Source organism: Centroberyx gerrardi, chromosome 23, assembly GCF_048128805.1.
Source record: "Centroberyx gerrardi isolate f3 chromosome 23, fCenGer3.hap1.cur.20231027, whole genome shotgun sequence".
Lineage (NCBI taxonomy): Eukaryota > Metazoa > Chordata > Actinopteri > Beryciformes > Berycidae > Centroberyx > Centroberyx gerrardi.
In genome coordinates, this window is record NC_136019.1 from 500,576 (window position 1) to 518,431 (window position 17,856).

The 17,856-nt window shown below is 39.5% G+C and overlaps 2 protein-coding genes across 2 annotated transcripts; both read left to right on the plus strand.

The window, feature by feature from the left end:
• Window positions 1–254: 254 nt before the first annotated feature.
• On the plus strand, window positions 255–1,469 carry LOC139929887 (uncharacterized). The gene is made up of 3 exons (XM_078281775.1): window positions 255–272; window positions 699–1,188; window positions 1,273–1,469. Exons 1-3 carry the CDS (start codon window positions 255–257, stop codon window positions 1,467–1,469), a joined length of 705 nt encoding a protein of 234 aa, XP_078137901.1.
• An 8,423-nt stretch (window positions 1,470–9,892) lies between these two features.
• LOC139932017 (uncharacterized) lies at window positions 9,893–16,890 on the plus strand. Its single transcript, XM_071925681.2, has 4 exons — window positions 9,893–9,951; window positions 15,468–15,600; window positions 15,763–15,792; window positions 16,071–16,890. Exons 2-4 carry the CDS (start codon window positions 15,583–15,585, stop codon window positions 16,665–16,667), a joined length of 645 nt encoding a protein of 214 aa, XP_071781782.1. The 5' UTR covers window positions 9,893–9,951; window positions 15,468–15,582; the 3' UTR covers window positions 16,668–16,890.
• Window positions 16,891–17,856: the final 966 nt, after the last annotated feature.

The following is a 17,856-nucleotide window of genomic DNA, read 5'->3' on the forward strand; positions in this document are numbered from 1 at the left end:
AGACTCTGTCTGTTGGACAGCAGAACTTTCATTGTTTTACCATTCACATTAATGAAACCTGAATATTTTCTCAATTGGTTTAAGTGTTCATAGAACTGCTTGGATCCTACAAACACGGCTTGCAGCTATATTATTATTATTATTATTATTGTTATTTTTGTTTTTGTGGGTGTTCCCTGTCTTACCGACTGTCTCTGTTTGATGATGTCAGAGCTGATTGGCAGGAAGAGAAGCGTCGCCACTAAGGAGGCAAAATGAATTCTTCAGAAGAGGTGAGAACATTTTAATCTGTTGGTAACATGAACCTGGTAGCTTGTCTATTTATTTGATATATGAGAATACCTATGATTGCTAATTATTCTCTCTCCCTCCCTCTCTTTGGTAACATTAGCCTGTTGGCTTGGTTATTCATACATTTATGATGAGATATTTGACAATACATGATATCTCAGTACATCAGCTGCTGCTTTTGTCCAGGTCTGGATGAAATAAAATATGATGCCATATATTGTATGATGTTGGATATGTTATGATAGTAAATTTGATACTACACAGTATATACCGCAGGGTATATATGTTGTTTGTCTGTTTCATAGCTAAAAGTATTATGTCAGAACTGGTAATTTAGTGTTAAACCTATTAGCTATTCCCCCCCCTTCACTCTGTGATGATCTCTTTTTTTATATCTTTCTCTTCAGAAACAGAGAGACACCAACAGACCCAAACATCACCGCTGTCAGCAGTGTGACAAAGAATTCACAACACTTCAACATTTAAAGGAGCATCAGAGAGTTCATACAGGAGAGAAACCTTACTCCTGTCAGCAGTGTGGGAAATCTTTCAGTTACTCAGGTCACCTAACAAGACATCAACGCATTCACACGGGAGAGAAACCATACCAATGTGACAAATGTGGGAAGAGTTTCAATCAGTCAAGTTCATACAAGGAACATCAGCGTATTCACATTGGGGAGAAACCATACAGGTGTGACCAATGTGGTAAGAGTTTCAGTCACTCAAGTACATACAGTCAACACCAGCGTATGCACGCTGGGGAGAAACCATACCACTGTGACCAATGTGGGAAGAGTTTCAGTCAGTCAAGTACATGCAAGGAACACCAGCGTATTCACACTGGGGAGAAACCATACCACTGTGACCGATGTGGGAGAAGTTTCACTCGTTCAAGTACATACAGGGAACACCAGCATATCCACACTGGAGAGAAACCCTACCACTGTGAGCAATGTGGCAAGGGTTTCCGTCAGTCAGATACATACAGGAAACACCTGCGTAGCCACACTGGAGAAAAACCATACCACTGTGACCAATGTGGTAAGAGTTTCAGTCGGTTAAGTACATGCAGGAGACACCAGCGCATTCACACTGGAGAGAAACCATACGGGTGTACCCGGTGTAAGAAAAACTTCACCTGGCCTCATCAGCTAAAGAGACACTGGTGCATCTGAACTACTGCAGAGTGCCTCCACTGTCTGCAGGAGGAACAAGCTTCTCTCTGTCAAACCAACGCAGCAAGCTCAAGTGTTCAGGTCACAACACCAAACTGGGCCTCGTTCATTGTACGTTGTTTTATTCATCCAGGCCAACGTGATGCTAGCCGGTTTATCCAGTTAACTTAGTTATCCATGTACGAGGAACGAGTCCCTGGACTTTAAATTACAGCTGGGTTTACTCTGTCTCACACGCACACACATTATTTGTTAAATGATATGTTAGTTCTTTCTGGTCCAAACTATTTTAATGAGATTCCAGATACATTTTGACTCATTTTTATCTAACCTTTTGAAAACTTTTAAAGTCAGTCTTTAACACTGTTGGAGAACTTTGACACAGTTGAAAATGTGTTGATGTTCAAACACTTTTTTTTCACTATTTTTGTCTTTTTAGTTCATTGAGGAGTCGCAATGAAATGGAAATTTGATATCTTGCTTCCTTAATGTGATGTATTTCCTTTTGAAACAGGATGTTGGGGCGGGACATAACAGGGAGGGATCATTCAAAAGTGTAAACCAATGGGAGATCAGTTATGGGACGGGATTGCTCAAAAATCTGTGATGTTTTATTGGTTGGATTTTTTTATGTTGTTTTTTGGTAAGTGATGAAGTCACTTCCAGGAAGTGAACTTAATGAGTTTGATATATAAATACAATAATTTTTTTTTTTTTTTTCGAATCATTTTGGCACAAATTGTAAAATAAGCCGTGGAGAACTCATTTTTCTTTTCAGTGTGACTTTAATACATAAATGAAAATGTTTGCATCTTCTCTTTCACACAAGATTTTTCATTGTCATATGTATTATTTCTCAAGATGCTGTTATGTTTCGTTTGGTTTTTTGTTTTATTTGGTGTTTTTTTGTAATCATATTACTTTGTATTGCTTGTTTTTGGGGAAGTCTTAAGTGTCAATATCCATACTCATAAAATGGTAATAAACACGTTAGGTCGGTACATTTAATTGTTGCTCCATGGGACTTTATTGTTGTAGCAGTTACAAATGTACAACAGCGGCATTGGAGACACACACACACACACACACACACACACACACACACACACACACACACACACACTACCTCTGGCAGGTTGTGGGTTCTATTCCCATACTAAAGATGTCTCCTCTCCTGGTTCTGTAAGGTGCTTTAGATAAAAAATCACACAACAAAATGCTGTGGACTAATAGTGTGATGTAGTGTAGTATGTTATAGTATAATATTGTACAGTATAGTGTGTTACAGTAAAGTATGTGATCGTATAGTACATGGAAGTCATAGCATAGTATAATGTAACAGTATAATACATTATAGTACATCATGCTGCAGTATGTCATGGTTTAGTATGTAATATGCATCATAGTACAGTAAATGGAGGAAGTCCAGCTCTTCCAGCCAACTAAGATCAGACTAGTCAGAAGGCCAGAGGTTGTTGGTTCAATTCCCTCTAGGAGTGCTGGTTGTGTTTTGAGATCCAGCACTAAGAAGACATCAAGCTGATCTCAGACCAGCTGAAACTTCATCACACCAAGTAGCTCAGAGGAATAAGCTGCTGCAGAAAGTCTGGGAGCCTCTGCTCCAGTCATCAACGATTATATTAAATATCTATTTGTTTTGTTACATATAACTAGCTAGGCTGCTTACTAATGGTTCCATCCAAGAAATCTTCCAGCTCTAAAGTTGTAAACAAAGAGGATGAACATTGTTTACAGCTTTAGAGCGGTTTCACCCCACCAGCACTAACCTAGCTGATGACAGGAAGCCACTTGAGCTGTTGATAGGTGAAATCCACTTCTTGTCAGCCATACAACCATACAACTGAAACAGCCTACAGTGTCACATTTTTTGTTCATATAAAATCGTCATTATAAGAGCAGAAAAAACTAGCAGGCGATCTCATTGTTCATGTCAGGTATTAATGATGCAGAGCTTATAGGTCTCACCTGCATCATTTAAGAAATCCTTACCTCTCTAAAGTTGTTTAAAAAACTTATGAAAGCCTTTTGAATAACTATTAATATTTCAAACCACAAAGGACAGCAGGATATTACAATATTACCTAGCCCCGTTGGGACCGACGTTAGTCCCAATGGGGCTAATCCGAGCTAAAACAGCACAAAGTTAGCACCGAGGATCTGGAAAAAACCCGCTGACTTTAAATGGCTAGGCTGCTTAAAAGTCATAAAAGTTTAAAAAGGTGCGTTTTTAGTTGACGTTTAAAAGAAGTAAGACAGGTGACCTTACAAAGTTTAAAAGGAAGGTCATTCCACATCTTAGGTGCCTTGGTGGCAAATGCCCTCTCCCCTTTAGTCACCAGATTAGCCCTTGGAACGAGGAGCAGAGCCTTATTTGATGACCTTAGTGAGCATAGGTTGGGGCTAATCCACATAGCCAACAATTCCAAAACAAAGAGCAGTGATGGGGAGTGGAGTTAGGAGTTCAAAAAGGTGATTGCATTTGGGATGAATGACCTTTTGTACACATTCTTGGTTGCTCTTACAACTCTATAGTGCCTCCCAGAGGGCAACAAAACAAATTCGAGGGTGTGTTGGATCAGACACAATTGGTTGGGCCTTACGTCTGGTCTGATCGTTATATGTACTAGACAATTGTCTCTGATCTTTGCCTATAATTTTCCTGGCCATATATACAATTCTGGTCAATTTATTTCTGTTCCTGGCCCCCAATTTCCCATATCATGTTGACATATTAAAAGATAAAACGCTCTCAATAAGGCTTTTGTAAACCAACTGTCCTTACTGACATCATAAGAAGATAGTTTCCTTAACAGATACAAACATTGCATTGCTTTCTTAAAAATGTATTTGCAGTGAAGCTTAGCCTACAGTCAAAAAAGGTTCCCAAGTACTTAAACTCCTCCACTAACTGTACAAGATGGTCGTTAACCAGGACTGGTGGAGAGAAGTGGAGTGGATCAAGGTTACTGCTGATAACCAGCTCCTTTGTCTTACTTTCATTAATGAACAGAGCACCGTCTTTGCACCAATGAGCTCACCGATATGGTGAAAATATGTAGACTCTCTGTCTGTGTCCCTTTCCTGTAGTAAACTGACAATGAAAACAATGAGATTGCCTGCTAGTGTTTACTGCTCTTCTAATGAAGATTTTATATATTATATATTTTATATATCCTGTATGTTGTACTGTACTGTTTTTAACGTTATGGAGCACTCTAAGATGATTTTCCCCTTGAGGGACAATAAAGTTTATCTTGTCTTATCTTACCTTACCTTATATGAACATAAACTGACACTGTAGGCTTCAGCTGTGTACAGGGTTCAGCTGTATGATTTCACCTAACATGAAGTGGATTTCACCTATCAACAGCCCAAGTGGCTTCCTAGTCATGTCGTCAGCTAAATTAGTGTGTGGTGATACCGCTCTAAAGCTATAAGTTCATCCTGTTTGTTTACAACTTTAGAGCTCCATTGTTCATGTTCTAACAGACATCCGGGGGCAAATGCACATCTACCTACCTGAATCAACCCTATCTCGCAGTTACTCGTCCCATTTTACACTTTGGTCCTTCGAGCTGGATAAGGCATTTACCCAAGGAAATGGATTACAGGAACGACATACAGGCCAAGGGAGGAGCCAGACCAAAGCATGTAACACACCCACCAGCCTGGTCTAAGGACTATGAGGTTACAGTAACTACGCCGGTCATCGCTACCATGACGTGCAACCCCGAGGCACTGTCACATACAACCAGGGATTTCATGAGGAGTGGAGTTCTACACCAGACGAATGTGCTAGGATGACACATCTTATCCAACCACATGCATATACAACCAGTTCCCAGGTCCAGAGGGATGCTGCTCTTCATGAGACGACCCAGCTCGCCCCATGCCTGTCCAGAGAGAGAATGCATGTGGAAAGGCAGCAAGTGCCAATACCCTTTCTCCCCCCTGCATCATAGGCAGTCGTATACAGTCCGCGGGGAGCTCAGGGCAATTCAAATGGAGAACGCAAAGCTACTTCAAACACAGCAGGCCATGCATAAGGATCTGTTGGAGCTCTCTGAGGTTCGCTCTGAAATGAGGGAGCTGGTTAAGGCCACCAGCAATCTCTGTCCATCATCCAGTCATTCTACAAGGACTCCTTCCCCAATTCCCAACCTAACACCACCAGTTCAGCACCAGTACCCTCACAATACAGAGAACAACAGCAGGATGAGAGGGAACAAGAGGAGGAATGGCCTGGACCCCACCTTGGCTAAGTGATGAGGGAGAAACGGAGTTATCCCTCAAACCTTCATCAGGCTACTACCAATTTCTCAGCCATGAGAACTGTGATTTGATACCCTCAGGGTCCCTGCCCCTCTCCCAGTAGCTTGTCCGATGTCTCTTTTACCAGGCATGGACCCATGGCTACGTCAGTGCCCGTAACCTTCCCCATTCTTGTTTTGACTAGTAGCAGAGTAAGCAAGATGCACTCTCTCCTGCTGCAACCGTATCAAACAGCTTGACAATTGGAGACAACCTGCCTCAGGGCCTGTCACTAATAGTCTAAAACTAGCCTTGTTCAGTGTTAGTGCTCTAGCAAACAAATCGTTTTTAATCAATAACCTTATTGTCACTTATAAACTTGATTTTATGTTTTTAACTGAAACCTGGTTAGATAAGAATGGCGGTGCAACCATCCTTATTGAGTCAGCCCCCCCTAACTTCAGTTTTATGGATGTTGTTAGAGCTGATAAGAAAGAAGGTGGAGTAGCTGCCTTATTTAAAGATGTATTTCAGTGAGATTTTATATCCCTTGAATACCTTTCTGCTATACTGAAATGTTATTACTTCATTATTTACAGGCCACCAAAATACTCTGTTAACTTCTTTGAAGAATTTTCTGAATTAATGTCCATTATTTCCACTGACATTGACTGTTTAGTCATATCTGGTGACTTTAATATTCATATTGATAATCCAAACGACAAGAATGCTCAAGATCTTTTTTCCATATTGGACACCTTTGCACTGTCTCAGCATGTGAAAGGACCGACCCACAGTCAATGGCATACATTGGACCTGATTATTACTAAAGGTGTCAATATTTCTAATGTTGTTGCAATTGACCTTGCCCTATCTGGTCACTCGTGTGTGTTTTTTGATATGTCTATTACCCCTGACATCCGTATTAGATCAGAAACTGTTAAAAAAAAGGCTTATCAATGAGAATACTAGTGCACTGTTCATGGAGGCTATCTCTTTGTCACCAACCATCACCTCAACCTCTGTTAATGATGATTCTAACAAATATTTTATAATAAATGTATAAAACCTGTGAAAATACTTTGTCGAGCATTAAGATATCATCGGTTAATGATCAACAAATTATTTGTTCATTATTCAGAATCAGGTTTATTGCCAAGTAAGTTTTCACAATACAAGGAATTTGCCTTGGTTTGTAGGTGCATACAATAAACATAAACATGGAGAAAAATAATAGGGATAGGTTAGGGTTAGGGGAGGGGGGGGGGATCCCTGACCTGGGCCTTTCACTCCTGTTTTTAGTATGAGGGATGAGGAGGAGGAGGAGGAGGAAGTACTGCAAGTCAAGAAACATAAATAATACAGAATATGAAAAGATATATAATAAATATATAATAAAAAAATATGTGCAATATATCTGTTTTTTAAAGTGAAATGAAAAAGCTGTACAGTTTGTGCAGGAATGTGCAAAATATTGACCAGAGAATGTGCAAAGGTTAACAGTATGGAGTATAGAGAATATGTTCACTGTACAGAGATCAAAAAGATGTCCAAAAGGATGTGCGTTAATGTAACGCATTGAGTCAGATGTGGAGACTGTACGTTAATGTAACGTGTAGTGTCTATGGGGGGAGGGGGTAAGGGTCCGTGTCAGTGGGGGTCCCGGGCCTTGTTGATGAGGCCGGCTGCAGACGGGAAGAAACTGTTCTTGTGGCGTGAGGTTTTGATCCTGATGGACCGCAGCCTCCTGCCAGAGGGGAGTGTTTCAAAAAGTTTGTGTCCAGGGTGGGAGGAGTCGTCCACAATCTTTCCTGCTCGCCTCAGGGTCCTGGAGGCGTACAGGTCCCGGAGAGAAGGCAGATCGCAGCCAATCACCTTCTCAGCGGAGCGAATGATACGCTGCAGTCTGCCCTTGTCCTCGGCAGCAGCAGCAGCGTACCAGATGGTGATGGAGGAGGTGAGGATGGACTCAACGATGGAAGTGTAGAAGTGCACCATCATCATCTTTGGGGTGGTTGAACTTCCTCAGCTGCCGCAGGAAGTGCATCCTGTATTACAGAACAATTAAGAACAATAATGATTTCACATGCTCCCTAGGAAATTACATGTACACTACATTAGGTAATGTTTTACAAATTATGTATTAACAAAAGTATTCTTGGCTTATGAATCAAACACAAAGATTTAACTAATCATTCATCATTACTAATGATGTACTAATTTGTTATAAATTATTAAGATATAATTGATAAATCACTGATAATAATGAATTGATGATTAGCTCCACACCAACTCATCATTAATTCATCAATAATTAATTGTTTCTTAAGGGCTTATAAACATTCATTATTTTGAAGTGTTACCAAAAGATTGTGTTCTATAGAGTGATGTAGTGCTGCATGGGTAAACAAACATCCCACACTTTGGTTTCTCTTTTGATGTAGCTTATTTTTACCAGCCAATGGCAGCGCTGGGCACAATTAATTATTTTCGTCTTCCCTGATAGTAATAGCGGACTCCAGTCTTAGACCGGATAGCGTGGCCTGTAGGTTCACTTCAGAAATGCACTGATGAATAAACTGGAACGTAATAGTTACTGTGCAAAACACATTATATTGCAATTGGCTGTCTAAATTATTGCACATTGCCCTTTCATCACACTTAAGACAATGCTTTAAAGCTACACTAAGCGATTTTTTCTGACCACTAGAGGGTGATAGAAGCCGCAACACATTTTATAGACACACACAGCAAAGCCACTGGGCGACGGAAGCTCTTAAGGACAAACCGTGCATAAAGGCTAATGGCTAAATAAACGTACCTACGGAGACATATCCCGGTTACCAGTCTCACTGTGACAGATCTTTCTCCCGTTGAAGGTCACATGACCCACAATGACGAGTGAATAGGCAGCAGCAAGTTTACTAGTTGAAAACGTTTCCTCACTCGCTTTATCGATTCCGCCATTGCTCGGGCCGACTTTGACAACAAGCTTTAGAAAAGAGGTGAAAACAACAACAAGCTGCTGCTGTGTGGCTGCTTGTTGACATCATCAGGATTGGTTACAGGGTCTGAAATCGCTTATTGCAGGTTGGCAAAGCTGCTGCCAAAGTTACTTGAATACATAGTAATACTAAGTATATGGGAATGATACTTCAAAGATACATACAATCTGTGGCCACTGCCTCCTCCCCTTCTGAGACCCGCCCCCTATGATGTTGATTGACACATGGACTGCGCTTCATTTACATTCAGCTCACTAATCAAAAATGGCAAATGTAAAACGTCTGACATGGGACAAAGAATCATGACAACAGGAAATGGTAATTCACTTTTGAGTTTAATATTTTGTCAAGATTTCTATATAGACATTTATTTTCAGTGTTCCTGCTGAATTTTCCATTTTCACAAGATTTAGATTTAACTTTTCATTTCATTTTGCAGTTTCATCATTTTCTATCACACGTTTTCATTTCAGTTTTGTTGTTAATAATTTCATGTTCACTTTTATACCTTATTGTTTCATAATTATTCCACGAAAAGCAGTATGTAATATGGCTTTTGGCACTGAAAGGATTCCTCGGGTGTGTTACAGAGGCCAATCTGGAAAATGAGGCGATCTTTCTCCAACAGCGGAGGTCAGCTGGGTTTGAAACAGGAACAGAATCAGTTTCATGAAGAATTTACTCATGGATTCAATCCCATTCAATCTCATAAGAGTAGTACCTTTGGCTTCCTGTGGAGGGCAGCAGCACGCCTAACCGACGAGTCTGCTGCAAAGAAAAGGAAGACGAAGAAGAAGTGTGTGAAGCAACATGGCGGCCTACTGTTGACGGGAGAACAACAAAGCGAGAAAACTCGTTTCCCGCTCGGTCTTCCTGGTTTATCTGAGTCCAGTAGTTCCTGATAGCAGTCCGGGTTAAAAGCTGTAAAGCTGTAAGCAGCCTAGCCGTTTAAAGTCAGCGGGTTTCTTCCAGATCCTCGGTGCTAACTTTGTGCCGTCTTAGCTCGGATGTGTTATGCTAGGCTACTACCGTGTTAGTCCTACGGTAGATGTGCACGGTTGTGCTCGTTGTAGCGCCGCGGAGAGCGTCCGGTAACTCCGACCGGAAGACTCCGGGTCAGATAGAGGCCTCGGCGACCGGGGAAAAGCCTTTGTCTTCCTCTGATGAAGAAGCAGCTCAGGCTCACGGCCCTCGGACTGCTTCAGGTAGGAGCTCAACAATATGAACACATCAACGGGACGCACGAGCTTTCTGCAGCTGGCTGTTATACTATAATTTTACGGTTTGTATGTTTACAGTGGTTTGTAAACTTATTATTTTTTTAAAAAGTTGTCTTTCGCTGTCGCTAACTATCATGCTAACGGGAAAGCTAAACATTAGTTTTCTGGTGACGTAGTAGCCTACTCGTAACTTTCTGTTTCTTCATCTAAATCGGTTTACTGGTTGTTATCTATAGTAATACACTCTTAGTTAATGTTAATAACAGACCGCTACTTGTTAAAACGAGGCTGCAGTGAAGCAAACTGCAGCCTTCAGCTGACATAATGAACTATAGTAAACAATAACATGAGATTTGAGTACGGAGGTCAAAAAATGTTTTTTTCACTGCCGGTAGAGAACTCGCTAGCTATTTATTTATTGCTGATTATTGTAAACAGTGTTTGGGAAAGTTACTTTTGAAACTAACTAGTCACCTTGGTTCGTTACTTGCCCTAAATAGTAACTAGTTACTTTACTAAGTTAGTCTTAACTAACAGTAACTCATTAGAGCCTTTAAATCTGTCTTCTGATGTCTTCACTCTGACTGTACAGAAATCTAGCTGCCATCTTGCCTCGGCGACTCTTCTAACAGCCAAACCAGCCTTTGTATCATGACGCAGTGATATATTGTTGTGAACAAACCTGTTGGCTGATCACACATCAGTCGGTCTAATTTATGATCCCATATGTGCGTTATTCCTATTCCCACATTACTGTACGATTTGGGACAATATGTAAACCTGTTCACTCGCGCCAGAATAAAAATCATTCTTTATGTTAACGTCTATAAAAGTTATCATTATATGATCTGATGGGATTACTATGGTGTGCTGAAAAGTGAGTGAAAAAGTAAAGTGAAAAGTGAGTATTCTACCATACTTTTTATACTTTTTACACTCTTTTATTTTTTGACGTGCTACTTTTTCCCCCTAAGTTCAGTGTTTTTGGTTAAGCACTCCAATCAAGTCTAATTTGGTTGATGTGCACTTCTACCTCAACATTTGATTATGCTGTTTGGAGTAATTTTATAATAATGATAATAAATAGTAAACGTCATATTTTGCAATTTTTTGGAACCTAGAAACAGTCTGTTCATTTAATAAAAGGAGTTAAAAGAAATATTGGTTGTACCATTGACTTTTAAATATATATTTTTTCCGATGTATGTCTAATATGTATAAGATTATACACAGGATTACGTTTCAGTTCAACAGGAAATTTTCTTGTTTGAAAACTCCTCAAAGCTGATGTGAGTCCTGTTGGAGCTTTTAATAAAAATCTGATAAAAGCTCCAGTGGGACAGTATGGTACTGTACTACTGGTACTGAACCAGTAGGACCAGTATGGTTCTGTCACAGAACTTGAATGGATAGAACGGTCCTTCCGCTGTTTGCCATGGTAATTTGGCTAGTACAACGTAAAATAGAGACTATGCAACTTTAAGGGTTAGATGGTATGGTGACAACGCAAGTCTGGGCATTAAGGCCGAGCTCGAGGTCTTTAGACTTGCATGGACTGATAGCCTGATGGAGTACGTGCTCTTCTCACTACTAGAGCTGCCTCTATTTCCGACTTGACAAATAAAAATAAAACTAGAACTACAAGCAGTCATGGACGGGGCCGGCCAGAGGAAAAAGAGAGTTACAGCAAGCAAAGCACATTTACTCAGCATCACCCAGGACTTGAACTCACAACCTTTGACACCAAGGGCAAGTCATGAATTTGTTGAGCTGTCTGTTGGTGGGTTGAAGAGAGGAGGCGTCACACTGACTGAGGCAACCAGCAGGGTGCATGATAAGATCTGTCCATCCATGTTTAGGCAGATTTCAAACTAGTGTCAAATATTCCGTACTTTATCTAGACAACATAGAGAGGTCTGTAATTTATTTGTACAAGGATTGAATGCTCCACAAGCGAATACCTGATGTTTAAAGATGCTCTATTTTCTATTGGCTACAATGGTTTCCATAAAGGCAGAATTCAAATCATTTTTAAAAATTTTGTTTTTGATATAGATGTCTGAAATTTTGTACGTGTCATCTACCAAGAAAGGAAAATATTTTCTATTTTTTACACAAAGATTGGACATCGAGTAGTCAGCAATTCACCGTGGCTGTGTGCAGTACCATTTACAGTCAGACATTTTGATGAGCTGTGGACTCAATTTTTGATTAAATGAAAAACCCAACAATAGTTTTATTTGGGCAGGTCTAATGATGCTCTGTAGTGATTTTCATCTAATTTTGTGGGACTAGTTACATTTAAGAAGTTTTACAGTTTTTAATAAAAATAGAATGGTGGACTTCATAATTGTATAGGTACCAGTGTATGAATGTTTTGGCTGATAACCTCAGAAAATTATAGAGCTGTAGCTTGTATTGTTGTATTTTTTTATGATTTTTTAAAGTTTTAAACTTTAGACCGCTGCTGTAGCGCTGCCATCTGGACTATTTGCCCCAGACTTTGTGCCAAGTTTGGTGATTTTTCATGCATGGGAAGGCAGTTTTAGTAAGAAAGATAGAATAATAATAATACATACAAACACAAAAGGGAAAAAACCCAACATTTCTATTTGACACTGTAACAAAACTTACCAGCAAACCTTCACGTGTGCACAGCGCCCTTTTCTGCAAGTGATTTCATGAGGTTCTTTACTGTTAAAGTAGAACAAATCAGAGATGAAATCTCTTCTACATCAATCGACCCTCTTTTGCTTCTCAACTTACAGTAGAGGGCTCATCTGTGGCATCTTAGGAAATTCTGTCCTGTGCTCTTAGCCAATTTGAGACAATTTCTTTTGAAAATTTCTCTAAACTGGTACTTTCCTCTAAGCCTACCACCTGTTTACTGGACCCACTTCCATCTAAATTTACACAGGATCTCCTCCCAATTATAGGCCCACCAATGCTTTACATCATCAACAACTTACTTCTCTCTGGCACTGTTCCCTCTGCCTTCAAAAGAGCAGTTTGAAAGCCCCTGTTGCCCCTGTTGAAAAAGCATAATCTAGATCCAGATATCCTTAATAACTATAGGCCAATCTCAAATCTGCCTTTCTTCTCCAAAATTCTTGAGAGAGTAGTAGCTAACCAACTCACAGACTATCTCTCTAGAAATGATCTTTATGAGATTTATCAATCCAGCTTCTCATAGCACTGAAACTTCCCTTACCAAGGTGGTGAACGACCTGCTGCTTGCTGCTGATTCTGGTCTGACTTCAATTCTGGTTCTCCTCGACCTTAGTGCGGCGTTAGACACTGTTGACCATAATGTACTCTTGCATCGTCTAGAGAATTATGTTGGCATCACTGGAACTGCTCTTTCATGGTTCAGATCATATCTGTCCAGATTACATTTTGTTTTCCACATCAACTGCACTTAAGATCCTGTTATGGTCAATTATGGTGTACAACAGGGTTCCGCCCTTGGCCCAATTCTCTTTTCCATTTACATGCTGCCTTTCAGCAATCTTATTCATAAATCTGGTATAGGTTTTAATTCCTACGCAGATGATACTCAATTATACATCTCCATCGAACCTAAAAATCACCTGCAAATACAAAACATGCTTATCTGCAGTCAAAGGCTGGATGACATCAAATTTTCAGATGATCATTCTAGGTCCAAAAAATCTGACTCTGTACAATAATTTCTCTCTTAATTTTGATAGTTTCAGAGTATCTCAGAGTCCCTTCATTAAGAATCTTGGTGTTATGTTCAATCCTGACCTTTCATTTGAAACACACATTAACAGTAGTACAAAAACTGCCTTTTATCACCTGCGGAATATAGCTAAAATACATCCCATTCTCTCCATGCCAGACGCTGAGACACTCATCCATACTTTTGTCTCTTGTAGAGTTGATTATTGTAATGGTCTGTTTTCTGTCCTACCCAAATGTAGTATTAGCAAACTGCAGCTTGTTCAAAATGCTGCCGCAAGACTACTAACCAAGACCAGAAAGTACAGAAATCACATAACCCCCATTCTGGCCTCCTTGCACTGGCTACCAGTCCAAGCAAGAGCTGATTTTAAAGTACTTTTATTAACATATAAAATTCTTCATGTGCTTGCACCATAATTGTCAGCTCTTGTTACCCCATACTTACCATCAAGGGCTCTACGATCTCAGGATGCAGATCTCCTGTCTGTTCCAAGGATAAAAAAAGCAGCAAGTAGTAGGGCTTTCTCCTACCGAGCACCATCTCTATGGACCGGTCTGCCAGTAGGGATAAGAGATGCTGACTCTAAAAGCTGCTTTAAAAGCAGGCTTAAAAAACAAGTTTAGTCATGCGACAATGACCCACTGATATGATGTTATTGTATTTTGCATTTAATTAATCTACTTGTGGTTTTTGTATTAATTATGCTACATTTTACTGTTTTAATTACTTCTTATTTAAATGTTCTTATTAATTGAGTGTACATTTTATTGTATTTCTTTTGACCACTGCTTTTATCTTTTTGTTTTGTGAAGGCATTTGAGGCATGCTGTGCGATATTGGGCGATAAATAAATAAAACTTGACCCTACAAGCACTATTAGCTGCTGTATTATTAGGGTTCCACTGCAAAGCCGGGAACCCTATTGTAATTGCTGGAATTCCTATTATTCCTATTATTGTTACTATAATTTCCCCCCCGTGCTTTGCTCAATAACTCTGCCATACATTCATAACTTTTTGTTTATTTTGGCATATAGATAGTCCCAGTCAACCGCTACTGGGATACAAAAAATGGCACCGATTGGCCCATAGGGGCCGCTATAATAAGCTCACAAAGTCTAAAGCTCAGCCCCGCCATCCTGTTAGTCGTAGAGTTCTGAAACTTGGTACACATATGTATCTGATCATGCTGAATATTTTTGCCAATGGGACCCATAAGCTCCTCCTTTTTAAAAAAAAAATCCACCATTTTGGATTTTTTGAAAAACTTTCAAAAATCAAACCAAATTTGGTATGCAGGCTTATTGGACTTGCCTTTACTTTGTTTATAAGCAGCTAAGCAATCGGTCAAAAAATGGCAGAGTTATTGACCATTGAATTTTTCACCTTCGGCACAAAAAGTTCAAATGATTGTAAAATCATGCCACAGTAATCCATCAGCTTGAAATACAGTACGTTAGGGTGGTCAGAAATATCATATTAAAACGACCTGTCAAACCATATAATATGTTGAGATTTCAGGAAATAGCCCTTTGAATTTGTTGCTATTTTATAACGAAGACTCCATTTCCCATAATTCCTTGGGTGTTCTTATGAACAAGTCAGAATGACACAAAATTTGGTATGCAGGCTTCTTAGACTAGGCAACTAGGACTAGGAATCATTAAAAATTGATGGAGTTATTGACCAATGCAGTGGAACCCGTTCCATTGCTGCCATGCGGCTATATTTATTATTATTTTGGTTTTTGTGGGTGTTCCCTGTCTTTAACGACTGTCTCTGTTTGATGATGTCAGAGCTGATTGCCGGGAAGAGAAGCATCTGGCGGAGGCGGAGAGGAACATTGTCGGCCATTTTGTCTCAGTTCAGGACAACTGTGTTGAATTTGGCGTTCGCCACTAAGGAGGCAAGATGAATTCTTCAGAAGGGGTGAGAAAAATTCGGTGCCATTACATTCGCCTATTAACTTATTTATCTGTTATATGACAATACATATGATTGCTAATTACTCTCTCTCTCTCTCTCTCTCTCTCTCTCTCTCTCTCTCTCTCTCTCTCTCTCTCTCTCTCTCTCTCTCTCTCTCTCTCTCAGCCCAGCACCTCAGCTGCTGCTGTTGTCCAGGTCTGAATTAAATTAAAATGCTATGACATCACAGTGAACATGTGATTCCATATATTTATTGTTATGTGGAATATGTTATGATAGTACATATGATACTACACAGTACATACCACAAGATATATGCATTGTCAGTTATGATATGGTTTCATAGCTGATAGTATTAGTAGTAATAAGTAAGTTATAAGTACTAAGTGTTAAACCTATTAGCTAGCACCCCCCCACCCCGCCCATCTCTTTCCTGATCTCTTTCTTTATATCCTTCTTTCTCTATGAAACAGATGGACACCAATGGACCCAAACATCACTGCTGTCAACAGTGTGACAAAGCATTCACAAGACTTAAAAACTTAAAGGAACATCAGAGAGTTCATACAGGAGAGAAACCTTACTCCTGTCAGCAGTGTGGGAAATCTTTCAGTCAGTCAGGTAACCTAAGAGGACACCAGCGTATCCACACTGGAGAGAAACCATACTGGTGTGACCAATGTGGGAAGCATTTCAGTCGATCAAATGCATACAGGGAACACCAGCGTATCCACACCGGAGAGAAACCATACCACTGTGAACAGTGTGGGAAGAGTTTCAGTCAGTCAAGTACATACAGGCGACACCAGCGTATCCACACTGGAGAGAAACCATATTGGTGTGACCAATGTGGGAAGTGTTTCAATCAGTTACAAAATTACAGGCAGCACCAGCGTAGCCACACTGGGGAGAAACCATACCACTGTGATCAATGTGGGCGAAGTTTCACTCATTCAAGTACATACAGTCAACACCAGCGTATCCACACTGGAGAGAAACCATACTGGTGTACACAGTGTAAGAAAAACTTCACTCAGTTAGTTCAGCTGAACAGACACCGGTGCATCTAAACTGTTGAAGAGCGCCTCCACTGTCTGCAGTGTGGACCAAGCTTCTCTCTATGCTGTTTCTGTGATGTTTTATTTGTTGGATTTTTTATGTTGCGTCCTGGTAAACGATAAAGTCAACACTAAAGTTTTTCAGTTTTCCAGGAAGTAAAAGTAATGAGATTTTGATATAAAGTATAAAAATACAATAAAATATTCCCATTTTGGCAAAAAAAATTAAAATAGATAATTTTTTATTTCAGTGTGACTGTAATACATATTACGTTAAAATTCCTATGTTCAAATTTAGTGTGGACATCAATGAAAATGTATCTTCTACTTTTGCACATTTTCATACAAGATTTTTAATTAAATGTCAAATATATTATTTTTTGGAAGATGCTGTTTTTTAATAATTTTCAGCTCTATCTAATATTTGTTCTTTTTGGGAAATCTTAAGTGTTACTATCCACATTAATGAAACTGTTAAATAGGTTATGTCAATAAATTTCATGGTTGCTTCATTAGGGGCCGGGCAGCTCTCTGACGTTCCAGCCAGATTTCTGAATTATCTCAAATTGAGCCCACAGTGCATCAAAATGTTTTACTGTAAACATCTACTGCAAATTCTCGCTAAATCTCCAATGTTTATGAAAATAAATGACAAAATTTTGCTGGTAAATGAAGTGTGGAAAATTTCATAATTGTGTCTCAAACTGAATTTTTGACAGTATTTTGAATTCTATCCTCATGTAAACTATTGCAGTCAATGGAAATAGAGCATCTTTAAACATCAGTTTTTGGTTTATGGAGCATTCAATCTTTGTAAAAAAAAAAATAACATACAGACATCTCTATGTTGTGTACATGAAGTACGCAAATCCTCCAAATTTTGTCTTGAATGCTGAATTTTCAGTCATAGTGTGAAGCCACCTTTTGTTTTCCCACTTATCAGGTAGCTCAACTCCATACTCATGTATTTGTCATTTGTCTTCCTCCTCTTCCTCATCTTCTTCCTCTTCCTCCCCTTCTTTCTCCTCTTCTGCTTCTTCTTCCTCCTCTTCCTCAAAATGCCCGGCCCCAACTCACTGCAGCTATAATTGTTCTTTGCTATTAAAGCTACAGTGACAAATATACAAGTGTTGCATTGTATACACACACATGTAAATTTCAATTCAATTTCTGGGGATAAACACTTGATTGAAGCACTTTA